The 27,738-nt window shown below is 33.7% G+C and overlaps 1 protein-coding gene across 5 annotated transcripts in view; it reads right to left on the reverse strand.

Moving 5' to 3' along the window:
• Positions 1–27,738, reverse strand: part of CACNB2 (calcium voltage-gated channel auxiliary subunit beta 2) — a 181,657-nt gene that overhangs the window by 13,315 nt on the left and 140,604 nt on the right. For 2 of the 5 annotated variants that reach the window (XM_015815377.1, XM_015815378.1), the window contains 7 exons: positions 24,081–24,203; positions 20,784–20,920; positions 17,325–17,401; positions 13,009–13,028; positions 9,774–9,854; positions 9,537–9,595; positions 7,484–7,593 (listed from right to left, as the gene is read on the reverse strand). In XM_015815377.1, the coding sequence (XP_015670863.1) occupies positions 7,484–7,593; positions 9,537–9,595; positions 9,774–9,854; positions 13,009–13,028; positions 17,325–17,401; positions 20,784–20,920; positions 24,081–24,203 (607 nt within the window). Of the gene's footprint in view, positions 1–7,483; positions 7,594–9,536; positions 9,596–9,773; positions 9,855–12,516; positions 12,579–13,008; positions 13,029–13,172; positions 13,307–17,324; positions 17,402–20,783; positions 20,921–24,080; positions 24,204–27,738 lie in introns of all 5 variants that reach the window. The other 3 variants (XM_015815374.1, XM_015815376.1, XM_015815375.1) reach the window with 2 other exon arrangements.

Below are 27,738 nucleotides of genomic sequence, written 5' to 3' on the forward strand. Positions count from 1 at the left end.
TTTTTTTTTAAGGAAGTGCCCGGTGGTACCCCAACTGCACGGACGGGATGGTTGAGGGAGAAAGGGAGGTAGGAAAGAGGGAGGAAGGAGGAGTGGTGGTAGGATAGTGAGGAGGAAGGTGTAAGTAAGTGAGAGGGTGGTGCGGAAGGGGGACACCGGACACGTCCGTGAAGGTATTGATTGGTGTTGATTTTTTTTTTATGGTTGATATTGTGATAAAAGATTTATGTTTTTGTTCTTCAATGAAAAATTAATAAAAATTTATTTAAAAAAAAAATAAAATTGTTAAAAAGTGTTTTTAAAATAAATGTAACATGTCATAGTATATTTTCCAATGAATGTTTCTTCTCCATACTTCTATTTTATTTGAAAATTTGTCATTAAACAAATCCTAAAATTCAAAAAGCTTGACATTTTAAAGAAAGAAAATGGAGCTATTCGTATAATGCAAAATGGTTAAGAGACCCAATATTATCATAACCAGAAAGAAAATAATGAATGTCAAGAAGCTACAAAGAAGATTTCAAAACAGGAAGAATTGAATATTTTTCAGGCAAGTTTTAATTACAACCAATTATTTTAAGGTTCTAAAGAGGCCTTACAATTAGTAGATCTGACAAATGATGACTTTTTTTATTCAAATAAGGAAGCTATTTAGTAGCATCTCAGAAAGAAAATGACTCAGGCTCATCAAGAAATCAGAAATTCTTGGAAGAGAATATAGTTCAGGGTTGAACTGTGGAGTCTTTGGTGCTCTCTGAGCTTGGTTGTTTACTTACGTTTCATTTATCATCAGCACTGATGGCAAATATAAAGGGATATCACTGGTTGAAAGACTCTGTCCCTGTGATTCTGGAAGAGTGCAAACCTCTGGACATATCTTTCTTTGCTGTTCTTTTTATAGAGACATTCACACAAAATTTATTTTCCTGATAATTAACAGGTATCCTAGTAATTCTGACACTACTTATCTTCAGTGGCTGATTAAAGATGAACAGATTGTAGCCGCAGCGCATGTAGTTAGATTCTGTGCAGCAGCACTAAGGATTTGTCAGAATGATGAATAAATCCATTATAGTTATTTTACACAATTAATGAACTAAATGTTTTGATATTATCACCTTGATGCATTTTAATAACTAATGACTAGAGGCCTTTGCAATTTAAGGACTAATTATTATATTATAGCTTAGGCCTTGTTCTTTATATGCAACTGAAAGATAGGATTCCAAATTATCATTTTGCCATAGATTTTGTTAGTTATTATTTTATTCTAGAACTGTCAACTAGATACTCCTTGAGTATTTTTAATTGTATTGGTCTTTGACTGTAATAAACTAGGGATGTATCATTCTAGAGTGAACATGTTGACAAATAACTCTTTATATTTGCAGAGCAAAAATTCTACTCTGAAAATTAATGTAATATATGAAGGGATATATGAAGTCTATGAGCTATTCTTAGTTTTTTCTCCCCCTCCTAATCAGGCTGAGAATAAGATCCTCTAAATTGAAATAGGCCAAATTGGCTGTAAATAAATAAAGTGGCTACTAAAGTGGCTGAAAAAATGGATATAATAATATGAATGACGTACTGAATTTTTAAGTAATAAATTCCCAAGAGTAATTCAGTGTGTGCATTAAATCTTATTTGCATGAATATCTTGACCATCACTTAATTGTGTATTCGTATAAATATTCTTAAAAACTATTTAGAGATCATAGTATAAAAACAATCTACACAATGTATACAGCAACAAGACAAACACAGCTTTAAAGGCAACATATTCAAGGCAGTGTACCCTTTTTGTGCATGCAACAATGTAGGTACATGTAGCCCAATTCCACAATGGAAAATAGTGATCACAAACAGCAACATGCACATCTACAGTTTTGGACCAGTGCAATACAAAATTTAAGAATTCTGTTATTTAAAACTCTAATTACAGTATCAAATATTTTATACCTATTTTCTTCCAGAAAAAGATTCAGTACAAACTATGACCTATTTTTGCCATTACAAAACCTTCTATCAATAGCAGATAGTGATTTTGTGAGCTACAATGCGTACTAAACACGCACAAAAGGAAAAATAACTAGCAATTTTATATACATACCCAAAACATCTGGAAAGGGTGGGCAGTAATGAATGGAAAAACCCAAGAGAATCAGGATCTTGTCCAAAACATTCAGAATGAGATAAACTTACAAGAGCAACTAGAAAGATGATGTTCATGGGAGCAAATAAGAAACGGTTGGATTTGAAACTGACAAAGAAATGAAGCAAAAGCCACGTTTGGTTCAGAAGCATTACAGATACTAACTATGGACATACAGGATTGCATTACAGCAGGGGTGTCAAACTTGCAACGTCATGTGACATATTGCGATGTATCGTGACTTTTTTTCCATTTCCGGCAACAGGGTGGGCGCAGTTTCGCCATGACACATCCGACCCATGGGATGGCAGTTTGACACCTCTGCATTACAGCTACTGAAATTTAAACTGTGTTTTGAGTGAAGCATATTTATTTCAAAAGAATGTACTTTTTAATAAAACTTTTCAAAGACAAATCCTTGGTAGTCTCTAATATATTTCCATTCAATGCATAAAAATATATATAATGGCAATCTGTTCAATATAAATTTATCTAAAAAACAGAAAATTAAGAAAGCAACATGCATTTTGTATTAACAAAACTGGATTATGTTACCTCGTAAAAATGTAAAATATAAAATAAAACTGAGGAGCTTTTTTCCCCCCAAAAGATTTTCAGAATATAATTCTTGATTTTTTGAGAATATTGGATGACCTTGGAATAGTTCTTATTCACAAATAAATTGTGAATAAGAACTTCTTTGGTACTTAATGATTATACATCATGCAACAACTTTGATAAAGCTTATGTTTAGGTCCAGTTAATTCTTAAATGGAAATCCAATGTACCTATGTGGAAAATAGGCATTTTTAAACTCCGCAATGAAAAAAAATCAAGATATAATCATTTTACTGGAGCTTGTTATGCATCATATACTGAGATATTATACACAAATATTATGGCTGGAATCCAAAGAGATATCTTAGATCAGTGGTTCTCAACCTTTTTAATGCCGCGACCCCAACCGGTCGTAAGTCAAGGACTAAACCGGTCGTAAGTCGAGGACTAAACCAGTCGTAAGTCGAGGACTAAACCGGTCGTAAGTCGAGGACTACCCAACTGGTCGTAAGTCGAGGACTTTCCCTGCCCGGGAGCACTGCGCATGCGTGGTTCCGCCCCCTGTGCCGGCCGAGGCATAGCTGGCAAGCGGCAGAGACGGAGCAGGCCCACCACTAGCTGGCCCAGCCCAAGGGAGGTAAGGCACCCGCCGGAAAAGGGGGAAAAATGGCGGACAAAAAAAATGGCGGACAGCCTTGCTTGGCGACCCCTATGAAATGGTCGATCGACCCCAAATGGGGTCCCGACCCACAGGTTGAGAACCACTGTCTTAGATTAATTACAATGGGCATATTGTAATTAATGGGAGACACAGAAAAATTGATTAATCTCTAGCCTAAAAAATATTGGCAGTAAGGGCACAACAAAATTAATACCACAGCTAAAACACAATAACTGATCTGACAATAAATAGAACTTATTTATATCATTTTGCCTTCAAGTCAAATTTGATTCATGCAGTTTTCTAGGCATTTGAAAAAGTGCCTAGGATTGGGAGAAAAATCCAGCTGACTTGGCAATCTGCCTGCACTCAGAACCACAGGAGTCTTTCAACTGTCCCCTTTGCCTATCTGCCCTCCCCCGCCAGTCTATACAATTTGGCCAGTCTATACAATTAGCACTCCTTGGTGGCAGTGCTGGGGCTGAAGTAGAGACACTGCCCGAGCCTTCTCTTCAGCTATCCTGCCAAAGAATGTACCTCAAGTTCCACACCATGGTAAGCCATCACAATGCCACAGCACAAAGCCCCAACCACTCCTATTATTATGTGCTCCATTTGCCCTACCATCCTGTACTTTGCTTGCCCTATTGGCCTTAACATTCTGGATTTTGTTTAGCCTGCTGGCCTTGTCACCTGCATTCTGCTGTCCTGCTCTCACTCGTCTTACCCTGCTCTGCCATTCAAGCTAACCTTTGTTGTCTGTCACTGTAATGAGATGCACTCAGGCTTCTTCCCAATATCGCTCATGCTGTTCTCCAAATAGTTTGCATTCTCACAATTTTTCAGAAAACTTTAGGAGCATTTTAAAGCTATGCCTGTTGTTCTCCAAATCTTTTTCACAATAATTTGGAAGTCCTCAAAAGCTTTCCAAAGCATTGTGAGAACAGTGGACAAGGCCTCTTGCAAAATTTTAGAAGGCCTGAGAAGTCTCCTGAAGCTTCATGAAAACAGCTTGAGTAGCCGCGAGAAGAAGGCCTGGCAAGGCCAGCAGCTGCCTTGTAGAGGGCCTGGCTAGGCATACCTTATCAGCAGTAAAAGTCAGCTAGAGCTCTCAGAGTGAGCGGAATGGCAAGGCTTAGGGTTATGCAAGTTAGCTCCATTACATAGTTTATACAAGAATTACAGAATAACAAAGTTGGAAGGGACTTTGGTGACCTTCTAGTCCAACCCCTTCTCAAGCAGGAAACCCTATAACATTTCAGATAAATGGTTGTCTAATCTCTTCTTAAAAACCCTCAGTACACACAAACACACACAAATAAAATAAAATAAAATAAAATAAAATAAAATAAAGCAATGAACAGAACAGAACAGAATAGAATAATAGAGTTGGAAGGGACCTTGGAGGTCTTCTAGTCCAATCCCCTGCTCAGCCAGAAAACCCTATACCATTTCAGACCAACCTCTATCTTAAACATTTCCAGTGTTGGAGCATTCACAACTTATGGAGGCAAGTCGATCCACATGGCTAGGTCAGGAATTCTGGGAGTTGAAGTCCAGGAGTCATAAAAGAGCCAAGGTTGCCTACCCCTGCACTAGGTAATTGTTCTAACCATCAGGAATTTTCTCCTTGGTTCTAAGTTGGTTCTCTCCTTGAGAGGTTTTTGTCCATTGCTTCTCATCTTGCCTTCAGTTAGTTTGGAAAATAGATTGTCCATCTCTTCCCTGTGGAAATCCCTCAAATATTGGAACACTGCTATCATGTCACCCTAGTCCTTTTTATTAAAGTAGACATACCCAATTCCTGCAACTGTCCTCCAATCCCCTAATCATCTTTGTTGCTCTTTTCTCAGTCTCAACATCGTTTATACTATGGCGACCAAAACTAGATGCAATATTCCAAGTGTGGAAGGTATTATAAATTGGTATTAACATTTCACATGATCTTGATTCTATTCCTGTTAATATAACCTAGGACTGCATTGGCTTTTTTGGCAGCTGCAGCACACTGCTGGCTCATATTTAAGTGATTGTCCACTCCAAGATCCCTCTCGCAGTAATTACTATTGAGCCAGATACCACCTATACTATACCTGTGCATTTGGTTTTTCTTGACTAAACATAGAACTTTACTTTTGTCACCAATGAATTTTATTTTGTTAGATAGTGCCCAATGTTCAAGTCTATCTTAAGCCTATCTTCTGGAGTGTTGGCTATTTCTGCCAGCTTGGTGTCGTCTGCAAATTTGATTAGTTCCCCATCTATCCCCTCGTCCAGATCGTTGATGAAGATGTTGAAGAGCACTGAGCCCAGAACAGAGCCTTGGGGCACCCCACTACACACTTCCCTCCATGTAGATAAGGTTCCATTGAGGACCACACGCTGAGTACGGCCAGTCAGCCAGCTATGGATCCATCTGGTGGTGATGCTGTCTATTCCTCATTTCACTATCTTATTAGGTAGTTGGTTGTGGTCTACTTTATCAACTGAAGTTCAAGTAAATTATGTTCACAGCATTTCTCTGATCCACTAATTTTGTCACTTTATCAAAGAATGCAATAAAATTTGCCTGGCATGATCTAATACCCCTTCTCTCAAAATAGTGAGAAATCATACCAGCATTTATTTTTAAGTTTTCTACTTACTGCAATGTACAGATAAATGAAAGCCAGCAACTTTGTTTAACAATTTTCAGTCTGTGGAACAGCCATGGAATTTATTATGGATATCCAAAACTGGAATATAATTATTGGCCAGGGGACAAGGAAAAATATTATTTGTTAATGCTGGTCTATGAGCGTAATAAAAATTGATTGTTTGATTGAAATTGTTTTCCTGAATAAACAATATAGTTTTAAAAAAATTAGGTCAAGATTGTTTGATATCATTATATTATTTAAGGAATGTCTATAATGCACAATCACAGATTTGCAAAAACAACAACAGAAGACGTTCTTTGATTACAGGTCTTGATTAATATTAATGAATTCTACAAAATATTGCATTATTTGAATTCTTACTATTCAAAGTGATATTTTTATGGAAACTATGGCAACTGGTTCCAGCTTGATAGAAATAGGCAATGAATATTTAAACATATTTTTATATGTATATTACCAAAATGTTATAGTAAAGGATAAAACTTTTAATTTAAAGTTACAGTTAACACAGCCACAGAGCAATTATAGAAAGCAAAGATAACTTTTCTTTTTTAAACTTCTATTTTCCTCTAACAGAATCTTCTTTTTCTTTATTTTGCAGACATTAAGATTAGCAGCATCTTAAACTCCAAACCCAACTGTACATGCCCTAGCCTCAACTGTACACGTGCTAGCCACATGTTAACTGAAGTTTGGATTACACTAAACATAACCTGTATCAGTTTACAATTTGCACTGAATTAAACCAAATTATCAACATTATTAAGATCACATTATTAAAATACAATTAATTGTGACTTACCTGTAATCTCAAGAATGTCAGTAGTGATATGAAATCTTTGCTAAATTAAACATGTATTCCAGTACTGTTGGTTAATTATATATACAGTATAGGCAGCAAATAAATTTAATAAATAATAAATAAATATAAATATGAAAACATACTTTTTTTCAAAGATTAATGCAATTCTAGAAAATATATATGTTGCTTTTATATCAATAGGATTATGGATGAGTAACAATTTATATACTAGATTATGAGTTCATTTTGTAATTTCATCATTTCCCCATAACTCCTTAATTTACATAGTTTCAGAATATATTTGACAGATTTTTATTTCAAAAATTTGAAAGATATTACTTTGAAACATGAACATAATTTCACCTGAACAAGCCAAGAAGTTAGTATTTTTACTTCAAAAACTTGTTACCTTGAAACCTGAACATAATTTTATCTCAACAAGCCAAAAAGTTAATATTATATTGATACTAAAGGTAACTTCAAAAAGGAGAAAAGTTAATTTAGGGTTTGTATGTATATTTTTTAATCCAGACCTAGAATTGATAAAAATTGGTTAGAATTAATATGCTGGCATTACAATGAATATTTTTTAAAAACCCAATTAGCTCATGGCTGGTAATATTGTTATCATTTCATACCCTTACCTAAGCTTGACCTTGTATTGGATCGTTCTATTATCGCATGCTTGCTGGGATTGTTTAATACTGAACGTTTGGCAAGCGAGATGTCTGCTGTAACCCGTGTGATTGAGATACTAAATAAACATAACAAAACACAAACAACGTTGTGACTATTAAAATTCAAGAAATGAAATTTATGAAAGCAAATGAATCAGCAGCAATTGAATTCAATGTTACACACATCTTTAAATGAACTGTTTTAGCTGCTGATACAAAATAGAAAGACAATATGCTTCTATCTCTACAGACATTTTTTAAAAAATCCATTCAGCATATAATATGACATTTTCTCTCTGAACAGGAATCTTATTTCTTATAATCTTACTTTTGGTTTCTGTCCCATTAATATCACCTTTCTTTTACTCTCCATATTCCCAGTTTGAATTCACTCTTAACTGAATAAATAGTTCACTATTTCTTTGATTTATTATTTACCTTACCAGCTCTTACAGTATCTTTAGAAATTACCTTTAGAAATGTTCAAAAAGAAAAAAAGCTATGGAATACACAGAACCAGTATTTATTGTAAAGTTTAACCTGCTGGATTCTGCATTAGATCTCTCTATGATCACACAGAACTTCCACTATTGTAGGTGGGCAGGAAAGTGATAGAGACAGAAATAGGAAGATCTGTGATAGATCAAATGCTCTTTGTAATTTAGACCTATCAGGAGCCTATTTATATGGGAGAGAGGATCCTAAACTACTTATAGTATGAAGAATATTTTTATGCTGCTGGTGAAACCCTACCACCAATGTACATATGGTACCTCATCAGAGATTTGATCAAATATTTCTTTGGCATATCATTTGATTACCCTTCAACCAAGGAGATTAGGACAATAGACACTCTAAGGCAGGGGTTTTCAAACTTGGTCCTTTTATGACTTGTGGACTTCAACTCCCAGAATTCCTTAGCCAGCGTGCCTGGCTGAGGAATTCTGGAAGTTGAAGTCCACAAGTCATAAAAGGGTCAAGTTTGAAGACCCGTGCTCTAAGGACTTTTTAGCAGCAGGTTTCACTGAAAGTGTATGGTCACAAACATCAACATGACTAATAATGAGATGCTTAATCTTCCACATATTATCAAATTTCTTCTTTGAAATGTGCATATTGATAGAAACATCTTATAATATAGGTAATCCTTGACTTATGAGTACAATTGAGCCCAACATTTCTGTTGCTAAGTGAGACTTTTGTTAACTTGTCCCATTTTATAACCTTTTTTGCCACAGTTGTTAAGTGAATCACTGCAGTTTTTAAGTTAGTAGCACAGTTTTTAAGTGAATCTGGCTTCCTCATGACTGTCTTGTCAAAAGGTTACAAAAATTGATCACAGGGAATCCTACAACCATCATAAATATGAGTTAGTTGCCAAGTATCTCAATTTTGATCACGTGGCCATGGGGATCCTGCAATGGCTGTACGTGTGAAAAACAGTCAGAAGTAACTTTTTCCAGTGTTACTGTAATTTTGAATGGTGACTAAATGAGCTATTATTAATTCAAGCACTACCTGTACTGAAATAGTACCAAATTCCATGATTTAACTCATTCTAATTGATTCAATGCCATAGCAAAATCCTCAACTCTGCACAATGCAGTTGAGGGTGGAAGAGGGCTCTCTATCCACTTTCTTCCTACCATATAAATTTTACAATATTCTGTTATGTTCCTCAGTATTTTTTCTTAAGTGGATTTATTTCACTCATTTTAAAATTCTATCAATAAGTTTTATTACCATATTTCCTAGCAGATTTAATCTTTCTTAACTGGATATTTCTATCCTTTCTCTTCTATACAGTGCCAAATTAGGCAAGCAGGTAGAATGATTAATGTTTTTAACACATAGTTACTCCTAATGCAATATATTTCTTTTTCTATCCCTAGATCTAATACATACTACAAATAACTAACAGAATATACAACCAAACTTGAAATCAGAGAAATGCAGATAAAATTGGATAAAACAGAGATGTTAATTTCACTCTAATTTAGATTATATTCTTAATACTTACCGCCCTTCAAATCTATGTTTTAAAAAATCAAATAATGCTTTTTGCATCATATCCGTCACCTGGAATAAAATAATACATCCACATGTCATGACAAATCTGGATAAAAAAATGTACGATTTTATACTTATCCATTTTAGTTTATTCTGATTCATAATGGAAAAATATACTGGAATTCTTTTTTACTAAATTTTGAAAAGCAGTTTCAAATAAAATAAAAGAGGTTTATAATATTCCTACCTCATATCCCTTTAAAGAAGGCCCCACTAAAACAACTGGTCGCATAGAAGGCACTACATCATATGGAGGGATGTGCTCTGTCTGATAAAGATCAAAAAGATAATTGCAATATCAAGCTTCAAAGTTTTTTCTTCACATGTTTATTTAACAAAACTGATTGATGTCATCAGGAAAAAATTACTTTGCCTGAGACTTTTTTCCAAAAACATTGTGAAACTATTATATGAATATTATTGATATTTCTAAGAATTTAAATGCTTCTACCAAATCTTATTTGCAGAGTGAGATTAAATTGTATTTTGAATTGGAATAATTATTTAGGAGGGCAAAGACAATGACTGTAAAAGACACATATCAAAAAGTAAATGAAGATTTCATTGAATCTGCAGAAATCTGTTTCCCTCTCTTATCCAAATTTAGGAAATACAATCAAAGGATTTCAAACAATCTCTTAATAATACTGTGAAGTATGGTCAACAGAAAAGAAAAAAAACCTTTTTTTTAATCTATCAATATAAATTTGAAATTTACTAAATCCTAATGACACTATTTTGAAATACCATCGCCTACATGCTGACAGCTAAAGAACTTGGTTCAATGGTATTAGGAATCCACATGTATGGCTATAACTGCACTCTAAATGCATAAAAAAAATCATCTGCAGTAGTTTTTCTCTTCCTAGATGACCCTGGCTAATATCAGAAACATCTCAAGATAATCCATTCTATTTTATAAATCACATATTTACAGTATATATATGTAATTTATAATTAATGTGTAATTTTAAAATTTACACATTAATTATCAATTATATGAAGTTGGGAAAAAGCTCATGTGCTTGAAGGGAAATAAAAAACAAAAACAATAACCACCCAGAATGCTCATTTTGAAATTTTGATGGTTTCTTGCAGAGTGCAATATATGTCAAATGTAACTATCAATCTGGGAAAATCTTAAATATAGGTATGCCGAATTTATTTTTCAAGGACCTACATGGTATAAATATGTAAATCAACATTACGGGATGATTCAAAATTATTCAATATATCCACAGCAAAACCACAAAAAGCAATAAGATAGAATACAATCATAAGAACTCAAGGACAAACATAATACAGCAACAGCACAAAATGCCACGCAAGCAGCAGTCTAAAGCAACCTACCACATGAAACATATATCAGTGTTAGAGTTTGTTTTCATTCAATTCACCACATAACTGATAATGTAAGTAGAATGATATATAGTGCCCAAGGCATCAAAAGCATGTGAACTTAAGTTTTTAGAGTGCCAGATCTGTCTGAATGGTTAGAAGCAAAGCCTATTAATTCGTTGTGTTATAGACATGTATACTATCAGAATTATTCTTGCTAGGTATAATCTTTTGCATGCATTATGTATCAACCTTTAAGAACTATGTTATGACCCGCTTTATATTTAGCAGATCAGGGCCCTGCTGTAATATGTCCATGTCTTATGGTAACTATCTATAAAAGCCTCACACTAATCATAACCCTTGAAAATTAGGGTAAGTAGGTACAGAAATTACCTTATTTGATGGAATACTGGTACTTGTTAAACTCAATTGTATGCCAGTCTTCAGCTTTTCCCAGTTTTAATTAGCTATGCTGTCAGTGGCAATATGTTAAGGGGCTAAAATGGACTACAAGAGGCATTCCTTTCTATATTACTCTTTCAAATTCATTCCCCAAACTAATGAGGGTGATTTTTCCATCTGATGGGTATGCTTTGATTCATCAGTGAATTAATTAGAATGTCTGTCCAAATTATGGCGAACAAATGTCAACATATCATAGCAATTACCATTGCACCTGGCAATTTTGTTGAGATTTTTCAGAGCTCTCTTACAAAAAAAGAGAGAAGAAATTAAGAATAATTAGTAAGTAGTGTTACCACCAATAGACTCCTTTCTTGATAAGGTACAATTTTACTGACCTCTACTCAAAAGTAAGTCAGGAAAAATTAAAATTTTACAGCATAACGAAAGTTTCAGCTAGTCATGTACAGGATTACTATGTAACCCCCCCCAAAAGAACAGAATTATATATATGAAAAAATATAAATGCAATTGCAAGAAAGAATATATTTTATTTGTTAAGATCATATTTTGCCTCTCAACAAGATGTACTACTGGGGACTACTAATTTGATCAATTCTATTTTGCAAACTATTGCCAACTGGAGATGATGTTGCTGAAGAAATTAATGCAGCAATGGGTGTTTGTTGAATATTGTATTTTTAAAACTTTAAAAATAGAGAATTTGTTCATCTGGACTGAATTTCTGAGAAATTATGTCTATCAACCTTCTCCAATTTCAGACTCCAGCCCTGCAGTTTGAGGCCACATTGGTTAAAGAATTATGAGAGCTGGCACTCATATCTAAAATAAACTTGTCTAAGAGAGGGCAAATGCACAGAGTAAGCAATGTAAGAATGTATTTGCTGAAAATAAAAATTAAAAATGATTTTATTAAAAAAAACAATTACATTTCAACTGCTTGACAGCAGTTATAACAAATTCTATAGGGCTTTCTGGAGTATATTAAGAGTCCCAGGATGGAGGAAAAAGATCGTGATGATTTATGTCTCTGATACCCTATCTATGGAGTACTTTTGATTAAGAAAGGTGCCACCAGATTTTAATAGGCAAGATACTACAATATGATTGAGGAGAAGGCAAGAACAATGGGAAATAATTTATATATGACAATAGGAAAAACTCACAGTAGACCGCCAAAACAAGTCTGCAGTTTTCCACTGGTCTTGCTCATTTGCAGATTTTGCACCTAGTGGATTAGAAGTTTAAATACTGACTAAATTAAAAATTGCAGGTTCTTTTTAAAGAACAAGATGAGTATCTATTTAGATTTAACAAAAATTAGTTATAAATCTGAATCACAAGTAAAAAAATTCTGGAAAAATGACAAAGAGTAAGCATGCACTAGTGTGGTGCATCATCTAGGTCTTGAAAATTTACTTCCATGGATGTTTTAAAATATTCCTTCAGCTGCTTATTATTCCATCAAAAAGGAAAAGTACCATAAGCAATTAGGACTCAGTCACTCACAGGGCCTAGTCTGCTGTTTTATGGGATCAGCCAGCTGTTTGATGAGTTTATTTATTTGTATTAAAGTGATTGCATAATATAAACTGTATGTGATGATGCTAATGATGCCAATGGCAGATTAAACATAGCTTCTGTCAGCGCAAACTTACCGATTTCTGTTTCTGCTTAGCTACAGCAGCATGAAAAAGAAACAAAGAACAACAAAGGCATGCATGTTATTGTCCTGTCAAGAGACACAGACAGTCAACAGGACTCAAATGTAACACAGTGCAGTGAGCAGGTGTACAGATGGCATCTTGGAAGTAGGTGTTACCTTCTTAAAGAAGGGCATTCTTTTCTCTTTGGAATGGGGTGATGTGACAGTGTTTGCACTGGGTTTGGGGGAGCGATGGTTTGCTGGAATATCAATTTCTTCTGCCTCTAAACCAGTGGCATCTATATCTATAGCTATATACAGATAAACAATATAAAATTATGAGACAGGAAGGAGAGGTACATATTAAAACAGTAGTGTTGCATGTCAGATCCATCAAACAGAAGGAGAAAAAGGGAATTCTAAAAAATATACTATATCAGAATATGTACATTCAGAGTAATATACCATATACCCTGGCAGATAAACAAAGAATTTTATGTGTCAAAATACACCCCCCAAATTGAATTTAGCTTATTCACACATGGGCTAATCTGCAAGTATATGTGCTGATACTTTTTAAAATTACCTGTACACACTTCTAGATAAGCCCTTCTTGGATAAGCCAACCCTAAGAGTTTTAACCAAAATACCATGAAAACGTGCCACTCACATATGCCAGTTGTGAAAATTAAAACATAGTTTTGAGAGTTGGCTTAATGACAAATATGTTATACATGAATATATATGGCAAAAGTATAAATTATATCTAATATTTGGTCATAATTTTTCCAATTTTACTAACAACTCATATCTATGCATATATTTTATTTTAAACTGATCATATATCTCTAAGAATGAGGAAATATTTGTATCAAATACTGAATTCACAAGCAGATTCTTACAACCAGTGTTACTGGATGAATTTATGAAATTCCAAAATCCTTAGAACAGAGATTAATCAATCTTAAAAAATAATATAGTTAATAAAGTTTTTTTCAACTTTGGCAACTTTAAAATGTCTGGATTTCAACTCGCCAAATTCCCCAGCAGCATACAATTGGAAAATTCTGGGAGTTGAAGTCCATACATTTTAAAGTTACCAAGGCTGAGAAACATTGATCTAATATATGGTTGTCCACGGGCAAACATTATATATTGGAAATCATACTTTCTGCTGGAATTAAAATTATAAGAGGATTACGTATTGGGCCATGACCAAAACAAAAAACTTAAGCGTAATTATTTCATTCTCTCAAGGAAGGAATGTAGATCAGTACTGCAGATAAAATAATTATAAATTAAAAAATATTTTGTTTGTATATTTGTATAGTAATATATAATAAATTGGTTTTGCACAAACCACAGCAGTTTTAAACAGCTGTAATTTATTTTTTGTAATCAATGAAAATACGATGTAATTATGTGAGAAAGTTAGAAAGTTACCTAGATTTCTATTTAAACAAACTAAAGCTTTGCTCAAGTTTAAATAAATATATTTCACTTAAATATTATTGCACTATGCATGTATTAAACAATTAAGAACAGATATACAATTTATTTTAATCCTTGCAAAGCAGAAGTATAAATATAAGGATAATTTAGTCTGAAATCAGGAGCAGTGCAAATGTTCTTAAGTGTTTTTAAAATTATGCCATTTAATGCAATATCACCTGATTAATCAGTCATAAATTAAGCTAAAATCATCCATGAATTCAAATAGAAATAATGTATGTTCTTTATTTGAATGACACACAAAACTACTAGGGATGATTCATAAACCATGACCAGAAGTTGCATTACACTGGCTACTTTTGAAAGAAGTGTCTTCCAACTGAATATGGAATTCAACAGATTTGTGACAATGGTTTTATAATTAAGTTTGATGTGCAAATGTAAAACTCAGTTATTTGAGAAATTTTAACCAACAGTAATACAAAATAATTCAATAATAAATTTGCTGGAGTGTTGAAATACTTTTGTTTTTACTTCCCCATGAAACATTTGGTTGAAAGAACAGAAGAAGTTACATCCAAGGTTTAATTCCCACCCTCCAACCTCCAGGAAGACACACCTTGCATCAGCAAGTTAAAACAGCTTTTGTTTTTTTAAAAAACACAGCTATTTAATATATTTTAACATGGTGACTATTTAATATTAAGATTGTAATAACACTGGATGATGTTTTGAGAGTTTGTTTTTAAAGTATTGATGTACTTGTCTTGACTGTATTATGTAGAAAGGTAGGAAAGGGCTCAGGTTGCATAAAGCTTGGGACTAGTGAGTTTGAAAAATTGCCTTTTCCTTCATGAAGTTATTCAGGCTCTACCACCACTACTTAAAGCCCTATTACATGCTCCTAAAGCTATTAAAAGTGATAACTGATGGACAATTCAAGGATAGGAATACTGCATATCAGTGATTTGGAATTTTGTTTTTAAGAAATCAATTTAGTCATTTGTAACTAATGTTAAAATGACAAATAAAAAAACATACTGGTCTATCAAAATTTAAGTATTTAATATTCTATTTCATTATATAGTTTTGAATGGTTTTATATAAATAAATATATAAATATAGCTTTTCCATGGGATTTATTAATTTGTGTTTTACTGCAACGGCTACTTTATTACTTGTAAGTTCTGCTAAATTCATGTTGACTGGAGAACGCTATGTCTTTTATCCAAAATATTTATAATTTAGTCTCAAGAGTACAGACAAGAATCAAAACCACAAAATATCATTTAAAAGTAAGAATAATAAAACAATAATAAAAATCAACATTAAAAATAAAAATACATTTTGCAATAAAGTGAAATCCTATTAATTATGTTACGTTAAAGGTAAAGATAAATATTTTCCATGTCCATTCATGTCTGACTCTAGGGGGTGTGGCTCATCTCCATTTCTTAGCCAAAGAAACCAGTGTTGCCCAAAGACATTTCTGTGGTCATGTGATCAGCATGATTATATGCTGAGGTGCATGGAACATGGTTACCTTCCCACCAAAGTGGTACCTATTTATCTATTTGCATTTGCATGCTTTTAAACTATTAGGCTTGCAGGAGCTGGAGCAAGTAACAGACAATCCCATCAAGTGGCATTCAGATCTTGAACCCAGGCTGTCTTTAACCGCTGAGCATCATGCCCCATAAATTATGTTAAAGCACCTATTACTGCAGTCTATTATGTAGCATCAAAATCAGTTACTTCTTGTTGTTTTGTAGATTTTAAGCCATTTCTTTCTATTTTTAAAATTAAATATGGCTATTCTGTTTACTCAAACCAAAAATGTTTTAACAAAATTTGAAGACATTCAAAACAACAGTTATCAGGTGCAATCAATGTTAACATTTCCATGTTAGAGACAAAGAAAACAAAGAGAGACTCATAATCAAGGCATTACCTCTACAAGCAAATTACAATAAAAGTTAGGGAAATGGATGAATCCACTAATTCTTTTTCTGCATTTTCTAACTTAAATCTCTTCACAGAACTTGTAGAAAATCCTGCTGGACCCCATTCCCCACATTTGCCAGTAAGATCATAGAATGATATAATGTAAGAGTTGTAAATAACCTTGGAGATAATATGTTATCACCTGTGGGAAACCCACAGAAAGTATATGGCAATAAATTCAATTATAATTAGAATATAGACTTGTAGTCCAGATATTATATAATCCCATTTTAAAAAATATATACATGAATGACCATCAATTTTGTAGTTTTACTATATAAGATACAAGAACATGATATTCTGCATAAGACTAGTACAATTTCTCATTACTGATGCTAGAAAAGGTTAAAGTTAGCCACACAAATTTACACCTTTAGTAATTTATCAAACATGCTATCAGTTGATACTGGATGTTACCTAGTTATTCATTCAGTTAAAAAATTAAGTTAAACAACTCTATGTGTTTATAATATTTTTCCTTCTGTTCAATTGTGAACAATTCTTGGACACTGCCTAGACACGTTCCTGCAGTTTTCTTGATAAGATTCTGCAGGTTGTTTGTCATTGTTTCTTCCCAGAGTTGGTGCTTTAACCGCTACAGCAAATTGGGTCTCTGATTATTTATATACCAAATTACTTTAATACAAACATGTGATTAACTGTATCAATTCATTATTAAATGTATATTCTGTCACAATTTTAGCACATGCACAAAAATACCTTATTTAAACTTTTTGAGACATGACTAAATAAATCTTTTGGGAAAGTTAATGGTTGCCATCACTAAAAAGATTTGCCTCCTGATTGAAAAGCATAAAGTATATTGATATAGGCAATTATGCAGACCACAGTAAAGAACATATGATCTCTTACCAGATGATGGAGGTGTAGATTTTCTGGAACTGGGTACTACATCACCTAAACTGGATGATGAATTTCCTCCTGATTTACTAGAGTAAACAAACAAACACACTTTTGATAATCTCATAATTTTCTTGAATCAGCAACAAGAGAGAATATGCTTATAGAATTATAATAATATGTGCTACAGAATTCCAGTATGGCAAACCCCAAGGAAAATGTAAACAAGCTTTCTGTACAAATAATTATATAATCAAGTGCTCTAATATATATTTAAAATGGTTCCAAAATTCAAAATCAAAATCACAATCAAGACTTTTATTGCTATGTATCTTACCCAAAATTAATCTGTAAATATTACACTGAATATCTGATTTTCTCCAATTTTTCTAATGGTTCTTCTTCAATATGATCATTTTCAACACATGTCACTTATGCAACAACTTTATATGATGAATGATTGTATTACTGCAGGATGTAACTCGTATTTTCTAGTGGTCATTTGGGAAGTTGGATATGGCTTCTATATCTGAATTAAGAACTTTGGAACTTTCAAGAAAATGAATTAACAGGCTAAGGGAGACAATAATTTTATTTTGCTGGAAAGGCTTCAGCAAAGGCTAATTAGCCATTGGAATCTCCCCTCTTCTTCTCTCTAGAGTTATTATTTACAAATCAAAAACTTTCTGTTGAATAAATTGGAGCCTTTTTATTGATTAAAAAATTAACAGTTCAAGTAGATTTAGATCAATAGAAAAAATCACAAGGACTTGAACAAATAATTATGTGATTTCTATACTAAAAGATATACAGTACATTTTAGAGAACTTCTGAAAAAGAATTAAGGGTTTGACACATAAGAACAAGTTTTTCCAAAGATACATATAGATCCTGATAGTACAGAACATTTGTAAATCAGAGTTGAACTGCTGAATCCTTGCTAGCATGGATGGTGTTACTTAGTTTGGTAATAAAAAGTCTACAAGAAAAAAAAACCAAGCTCAGAAAACACCAAGGAGTACCTATATATGAGAAATTGCAGAAATATAATTTAAAATTTTGTTTTAAAAGGATTTGTGATCCCTAATAGAGTTATTTCCTACTATACACAAACTATAACATACTAGGTTAATTAGATACAACCTAATGGACCCAGGGTTCTTACTTGAGACACAAATAGATCAGGCTTGAATTATTCTATACCAGACAGATGTAAAGGCATAACTACATCAGACAGATGGTAAAGGCATAAAGGTAGAAGGAAAGACAAGACAAGGACAGCCAGTAGCAAGGCAATGGACTTGATTTGAGTAGCAATTTTTGGAAGGCCTAGGACCAGGTTACTGACAAATAATTGAGGAGAAAATGTATGTGGTTACTAAGGATCAAAACCAACTTGATAGCAAATCATCAGTAAAGTTATACAATATTTCAGAAAGCAATCTTGGCAGTATGTTCAGACTATGAGAAGACAAGTTTTAATTTTATTTTACAAAATTTAAAAATAGTCTAGTGTCTGACTCCTTCTAATTTACCTATAGTATAAATTCAAGATCATTTGAATGCTATAATAACATTATTTAGCCAGTCATGATTTCTTTTAACTACAAGCACATTATGTAAGACGTTAAAAGTAAATATATACCACTGATTGAAAAATAGGAAATGAAAAACCCTGAATACTATCAAAATTATTTTTTCCAATGTGATAAATAGCAGGCAGTGAGATTATTTAATTACATACCAGAATATCCTTTGGTCCCTGACCTAAGTAACTTTCTATGCATTTTAATAACAATGAAATTATATTGCAGCGTCTACTTTGAAATTGAGTGACCACTCAAAAGGGAAGATAAGCAACTAATGCTTTTCATATGATTTTTTACTCTTAAACAAACTCATATGATGAGCAAATTGAAATAAGTGGGCTGCCTTCCTCTGTTGACTTTAGGTCTGAACTTCTGATAATAATAAGACCAGTTCTAATAACATGTTTGTTGTTTCAAATGTAAGAAGCATAGAGGAAAGGAAGTACCATTATAACATGAAATATTATCTTTTTGTCTTTGACAGCTTCATTGTTTTAACATAAAACCTGAGGAAGCAATTCTGGTCAATCAAGCTTTCTGATTCTGTGTCAATAAACCAACTTTAGATTCCTGCCAAATTTGTTAACTCAGTCATACTGCTGGCATAGAGGTAATTTTCAAGAGAGAAGAGGAGAAGTGATCTTGCACGTTCTTATAGCCATTTCATGTGCCTGTAAAATGAATAATTCAGTGATGTCATAATGTTTTCCATTTTTCACTCAAGTAAAAAATAGTATGTGAACATCAGCAAGATACAGTTGCATAAAGCACTCAAAACCTTTCCTAGGATTCCATAAGAATTAAAAAGAACAAAAGGAACTTTTTGGGAGCCAGGCATGTATGATCAAGAGATGATATGCACATTCCCATAATGAAAATTCTACCTAAGCTTCTATGTAAATAGAAATCAAACTTCTTAGATTTTTCACTTTTCTCCTTTCAATGAAAGAAATAAAAGTAATGTTTATTTTAAAAACTGATTTTGTTTGAAAATGACTGAACATTACCATAAACAAACTGATCTTTGTTATATAGCCAACACTCCAGAAGACAGGCTTAAGATACAGGAGGACCTGGACAGAATTGAACACTGGGCGCTATCTAACAAAATGAAATTCAATGGTGAAAAAAGTAAGGTTCTACATTTAGGCAAGAAAAACCAAATGTACAGGTACAATATAGGGTGGTACCTTGCTCAATAGTAGTAACTGTGAGAGGGATCTCGGAATCCTAGTGGACAATCACTTAAATATGAGCCAGCAGTGTGCTGCAGCTGCCAAAAAAGCCAACACAGTGCTGAGCTGCATTAACAGAGGGATAGAATCAAGATCACGTGAAGTATTAATACCACTTTACAATGCCTTGGTAAGGCCACACTTGGAATACTGCATCCAGTTTTGGTCACCACAATGTAAAAAAGATGCTGAGACTCTAGAAAGAGTACAGAGAAGAGCAACAAAGATGATTAGGGGACTGGAGGCTAAAACATATAAGGAACGNGGAGTCAAGCTATTCTCCAAAGCGCCTGAAGGCAGGACAAGAAGCAACGGATGGAAACTAATCAAGGAGAGAAGCAACCTAGAACTAAGGAGAAACTTCCTGACAGTTAGAACAATTAACCAATGGAACAACCTGCCTCCAGAAGCGGTGAATGCTCCAACACTGGAAGTTTTTAAGAAGAGACTGGACAGCCATTTGTTCAAAATGGTGTAGGGTTTCCTGCCTGAGCAGGGGGTTGGACTCGATGATCTCCAAGGTCCTTTCCAACTTTATTATTATTATTATTATTATTATTATTATTATTATTATTATTATTATTATTATTATTATTATTATTTAATGCTATTTCATCACAGATAATTTCACAGACACTTTTAATTACCTAGAATAAAATTTTCCTTGCTTAGCTTTTTGTTCATGCTGCATCCTCATGTTTTCTAATTTGACTGGACTTGGTATAAATCCAATTTCACAGCCTTCTTTTACCAATCGTCCTATCCACCAGTCATTGTTAAATTTCTGAAAGAAAGAATTTCAAAATTATTTTGTTTGTATTTGTCAGTATCAATGTATTTTTGTGCTGCCTATATAACACAATTTTATCCAGCCAGATCAATATATTCAGAAAACTCATTGAGCTCTATTTACTTCATGATTAAATATCCACATAGTATAACTTAATAAGTAAATTAAACTGTATATCAGCAATTGTATGACCAACATATTTTCAAGCTTTTGAATTACATTTCTCCATTAAATATAACATGATAAATGCCACTAATAGATTTGTGCCTGGAATGTCCAGTCGCTGCGGAATTCTGTGAAACAAAATCCACACAGCTTAAAGTTACTGATATTGAGGAACAGCAGTCTAGATCTTTATAAAATTATTTCAAATGCAAGTGATTACTGCTATTTGGATCCTTCCATTATTTTCCAAATAGTTTTTAAAATTTTCATCAGGAAAAAAAACTGCTACTCAATGTTTTCTGATTGGTAATACTAAGACCCCTGTTTCAGAAAGCACTAAAGTTCAGTAGATTATAATTTAGCAAGAAGTGTTATATTTTAACAATACTCTGAAACAGCAGAGCACCAAAGAATCAAGTTTTTTTCATACTATTTTCTTGTCCATGTGTTGCTACTAATTTATGAGGAGGCAATGATAAAAGAGGTGACCTATATATTTTATAATCAGTTTGGACATAACTCCAGCCTGGAAAAAAAGGAGACATTAACATATTGCAAGGAGAATATCATTATTCTCCATAATACACAAATAACTTCGGCTTTAGGAAAGGACCAATTTTCATTCTTCCCTCATTCACCCCTCCACTGAAGTTGTATGATCTATCTATATATTTTTATGCATATAGTGTGTGTGTGTGTGTGTGTGTGTGTGTGTGTGTGTGTGTGTGTGTGTGAGGAAGAGAGAGAGAGAGAGAGAGAGAGAGAGAGAGAGAGAGAGAGAGGGAGGATGCAAACTGTCTTACTAAATTTAAAATAAGCTATGCAGAACTTAAATTTAAAATGCAAGTTGCACTAAATTTGTATAATAGCAATGATTAAAAAATCTGATTTAGTGATTAAAAAATAGAAAAAATATGACTGTTAGATGCTTGCATTTTTTTACCTTAATAATGGCTTCCCTGTTGCTTTTTTTTAGAATTTCGCTAATTTGTAATTTCAGAGCAACAAAAAAGGAAATCAAAGAATCATGTAGTAAAAAATACCCCAGAATTTAAAGGCTCTTTCTTTCTTTTTTTCTCACCATATATATTCTCCCCCCCCTCCATTCACCACATATGATTTATCTTCAAATACAAGTATCTGCTGCTATTGTATTCCTAAACTTCACTTTAGAAAAAAGAATGTATATTGTCCAGGATTTTATATCGATATTTACAACTTTCATTTCTGAAACAAAGCATCTATAATAGTTTGAAAACATACGCCCACCTAGTCCAGCAGTAAACAGTAAAGAACCAATTGCCAATAAGACTAATAGCCCTTGATTTTCAGGATTTCCATGAACTGATTAGCCTCTTGTTGAAGTTAACAAAAGAATACGCCAAAGTGTTGGGTAAAAAAAAATCTTTTTATCTCTCTTGATTCTTCCATATAATCTCATTGAACCTCTGGTTCTAGTAATTTTTGAGGGAGAAAATAGCTTCTCCTTGTCCACTACGCCATGATAATGTTATATATCTCAGTCATTTCTCCTATCATTTTCCTCCTTTCCACATTGAACATCTCCAAATATTACAGCCTTTCCTCACAGCATCTCAGTTGCCCTTCTCTGGCCATTCTCTAGTTCTCCTAGATTCCTTTTGAGGATATAACAGTTTTTATATACCCAAACAATACTCCAGATGCGGTTACACCAATGATTTATGTAAGGGCATTATGGCATTGGCATATTATGATATTGGCATTAAATATATCCTTCTCTGACTACTTAGCTTAATCATGTATTAGAAAGTTGAAAAATGTTAAGGAAGATGGAAGCTCATTTCATTGAAAATATGTATAGCTCTACTTAAATAAATTAAATCCCAGTATAGATACTATAATTAATCCACATTTTAAACATTTGCATTAGAATGACTATCAATAAACTAGTATATATGTCCAACACAATCAATTCTTTTCAGAAAGAATTAGAAAATCTTTGGAGCTAGGGTGTTACACTATATATTTTTCATTGTCCGAAGAATCTTTTTAGGATAAAGCAAGAAGGATGATATTTCTCATTTTAATGCTTAATATCTAATTTTACGAGTCATAAACTCAGGGTCCCTTTGTAAACAATATTCTACCTTCATGGATAAGTAGAGATTACTGAGCAGTCTCAAATGTAAATTATTCTCTTTGAGAATTTTCTCCCTTGCCGACTATTTAATGTGTATGTATGTACAGAGAAGAAGCTTTATGTGGGAAAAGACATCGCCATTTTTATCTCATTTTCAGGAATATAAGGGTAAATAAAACAATATTTTGAAGCAGGAATTAAATATGTCTCATCAAGCACTTGATGCAACAGCAGTAATTATAATGTTTTCCATCACTGTGTCATTATATCTTGCTCTGCTTCACTGGACTGAGATTTGAGATTTAAAGATAGAACTGAGGCTTTTCCTTTGGTTTGAGATAGATTATTCAGAAATAAAAGTGGTAACACACTCTTTAAATTTCAGAAATTACAGAGAACTTCAGAAATGTGGTCTATCACAACCCTACTTCCTCCCCTTAAATTACCATCCATGTCCCTCTTAAATCTTAAGTAGCACTGCGTGTCCAACACAGCAGAACAATTGGTATCTTTCACCTTCATGTTTCCTTATACTCACCTCATACTAGGGACTGCTTGGCTTTAAATGATCCTCTATGAAAACATATTATCCACTCTCTTACCTTGTTTGGTCTCAGGCAACCTTACTGATTCTCTGGATCCCAGTATGTCAATCAAAGTAACTGAAAGGATATGATGGGAGTTGCACCTGGCCAGATGTTATGCATGAGCAGTGAGTCTCCTGCCAAACAACTGTGCAAATTGCTCTATTATCTCTGTCACACATAACAATTTTTTATTATAACTAATATGTATAAAACAACAAACTTAATTAAGAGTAGTATGTCAGAACAGTGTTTCAATAATTAATAATGTAAACTATTTTACTTCTTTAACATGTAGAAAATCTTTTGCTTCAAATGAGATCGCCATGCTTGGAACAGGGACATCATCATCGTGGGCTGCACTGTAGCTAACATTTGTCCGTACTGCAAATGCAACAGGCTTTGTCTATAGAAGAAAATTAGAGAAAAATGTATTAATATTTTATCTTTTACTTATGACTATTAAAAAATCTAAACTATTCCATAATAAGGAATCAAAGAGGCAAAAATATTTATTTACGTCATTAGATGTGTTTTGCCTATAGGCAAGAGAAACCTGCCCAGAAATTGTACACTTGTAAGGATAAAGCTCCAAACTATAAAAATCTAAATAGAAGTAATAATTGTATCTCAAGTTTTCACCAATTTTCACAACCATTCTGCAAAGTGAATCTGCTCTATTTCAGCCCTTAATGTGTTCCATTAATCTGTATTCAACTTTAGACAGTCTTTACTAAGACAAGGAAAAAAAATTGATATCTATAATCAGCACTGTAAAAAGTTGCAGTATATATCTTGAAATATTCTGGCAGCTTTGGTGATATCTATGTATTAGTTGTTACCGACTACCTATGCTTCAAATTAAACAACTGATATTAAAAAAACCTGAGAAAAATAGGAATATTTTAAAAGAAACCGCTTTCAAAGTGCTTTTTAAAAACAGACAACCTAAAATATTGGCACTATATAGAAAGTTGTTTCCAATTTCTCCCTGGTAATCATGTATAGCAGTGGTTCTCAACCTGTTTAATGTCGTGACCCCAACCGGTCGTAAGTCGAGGACTAAACCGGTCGTAAATCGAGGACTAAACCGGTTGTAAGTCGAGGACTAAACCAGTCATAAGTCGAGGACTACCCAATTGGTCATAAGTCGAGGACTTTCCCTGCCCGGGAGCGCCGCACATGCGTGGTTCCGACCCTTGCGCCGGCCGAGGCGTAGCTGGCAAGCGGCAGAGACGGAGCAGGCCGACCACCAGCTGACCCAGCCCAAGGGAGGTAAGGCACCCGCCGGAAAAGGGGAAAAAAATGGCGGACAAAAAAATGGCGGACAGCCTTGCTTGGCGACCCCCGTGAAATAGTCGATCGACCCCAAATGGGGTCCCGACCCACAGGTTGAGAACCACTGATGTATAGGAACAGAAAAAGACTAGTTTATTCCTAGAGCCTATTATCCTAAGAATAGGCATTTAAGAGACATAAAAGTTCAAAGCTTCTTGCACACAGAGATAATTGGGCAAAACAAGTGCAAAATCTATAAAATAGATTAAAGCTGAAAGTTTGACCACCAGTGGACCAATCTGCAATACTTTACATCAGTGGTTCTCAACCTGTGGGTCGGGACCCCATTTGGGGTCGATCGACTATTTCACGGGGGTCACCAAGCAAGGCTGTCCGCCATTTTTTTCCCCTTTTCCGGCAGGTGCCTTACCTCCCTTGGGCTGGGTCAGCTGGTGGTCGGCCTGCTCCGTCTCTGCCGCTTGCCAGCTACGCCTTGGCCGGCGCAAGGGTCGGAACCACGCATGTGCGGCGCTCCCGGGCAGGGAAAGTCCTCGACTTATGACCAATTGGGTAGTCCTCGACTTACGACTGGTTTAGTCCTCGATTTACGACCGGTTTAGTCCTCGACTTACGACCGGTTGGGGTCACGACATTAAACAGGTTGAGAACCACTGCTTTACATGCATGACTGAAAATGTTTTCAGAGTTATTGATTTAAGGGGAAAAATTCATATTATAGTTTAGTATATTTAAATATTGAATGGAATGCTCTTCCACTGCATAGGGCCATTACCACTAACAGCCTTGTAGGAAAGATCTTTACATTTTTATTTATTTTTATAAAAATGTAAATAACCTAGAATCGATTCCTCAATATTTAAATAGACATCCTCTAAGAAATAGGTTTACCTTCTAGGAACCAGCATGGATGCTAAAAAATCATTTAACATTTATCTGTTTCAAATGATACATCATGATTTCATAACTCAGGTTTCAATGCTGCAACATATGATTTATGGTAGTCCTAAGTCAGTCAAGAAATGAAGCTGGCCCACAGCATAGCAGTACTGATGATGAGTGATGTCTCTTTGATGAAACAATTCAGTGCATATTGGTTGCCTCCCAAGCTAAGAAAGGTTTATCCACCTGACGTTTAAGTTGCTTATGAGGTGCATCTATTACTTTTCAGTAATAAAGTCCATCTATTACTCTTCAGTTATCCATGTAACCCACAGTGGACACTTCATAATTCTCATTTTTCAATAATTGAAAAAAAAAACGTGCTGTAGTTGAAACATGTACCATGTTTATTATGCCTTAGGAGAGGCTCAGAAATATTCACTCAGGCATTTTTAATGCTACTATTTTAATTTTATCCTGTTTTCTCATTTAAACCGTATAGATGTGTTAACTGTATGTTTTCAAGCATTAGATTAGAACCTTTAACGATATAAATACATTAAATAAATAAATAAATAAATAAATTTTGGCAAGTAGTTTATTACTGAGATTAGAAGGTATAAGTATGACAGAAAAAAATAAAAATAATAGTAATAACAATGCAACATGTATAAAAAGAAGTGCAATTTAAAAAGTAATTAAGCTGAATTAAAATCAATGCCACAGTTTTGAATTTGAAAAATAACTCTGAATTTAAGAGAGTACAACAAAAGCAATGACCTGATCACTAACAAAGAGAATTGCATTTGCAATAGTTTATTGGTAAGAAATGACACTGAACATTTCCTTATATGTCAATTTTCTGAAGGAGGTTAATGCACAGAAAAAGTGCAGTACTAATAAAAGGCAGATTCCCTGTTCCAGCTTTAACATGCAAGAATATTCTGAGCTCCTGTAGAAATGGCATCTGTCTTTACTATTAACCCAACTTATAGATGTGTAAGTTATAACTCTCATTTATCCATATCATAATCGAATAACTGTAAGACTGCATAAAGGTTCCTTTACCTTATAAAGGTATAATAATGATAATAATAATGATAATAATGATAAAGTTGGAATGGACCTTGGAGGTCATCTAGTCCAACCCCCTGCTCAAGCAGGAAACCCTATACCATTTCGGACAAATGGCTGTCCAATCTCTTCTTAAAAATTTCCAGTGTTGGCGCAAGAAGATATTAAATCAAGCGGTCAATTAAAGCGCTTCTTCCAAACCACTTTAACTCCTGACATCTTTTTATATACAGTATGGGATATAGTATTTATGAGAGGACTGTTTATCTCTAGCATCCCACAGAAACAAAGTCATACAAGAACAAGGACATTTTTCATAAATGACTTGAAGTTACTGAATTTAGTTTTGGACTTAGAACAAAAGATCAAAGTAATTGTAACCAATTCAATCCAGTGGAAGTAAATAAATAAAACTTACAACAAGATAAATTTCTTGAAAAAGGCAATAAACCACAAATTATGTTGGTTTATCAAACTGTGAAAAACAAAATAAAGAATCATTACATCATCTGGGATGGAAAGAGGAATGTTATCAACAATAACAGAGATGATAATGTATATATTTTATAATATTGTTCTCAACTACACAGTAAAAGGCCTTAAATCTGGAAAAAAATCAAATATGACACAGATTATGACACAGATTATTAAATTTACAGATCAACAAAAAGAAGTCCTTACTAAAGGAA

Source organism: Protobothrops mucrosquamatus, unplaced genomic scaffold (genome assembly GCF_001527695.2).
Source record: "Protobothrops mucrosquamatus isolate PMUCROS unplaced genomic scaffold, P.Mucros_1.0 scaffold339, whole genome shotgun sequence".
Taxonomy (NCBI): Eukaryota; Metazoa; Chordata; class Lepidosauria; order Squamata; family Viperidae; genus Protobothrops; species Protobothrops mucrosquamatus.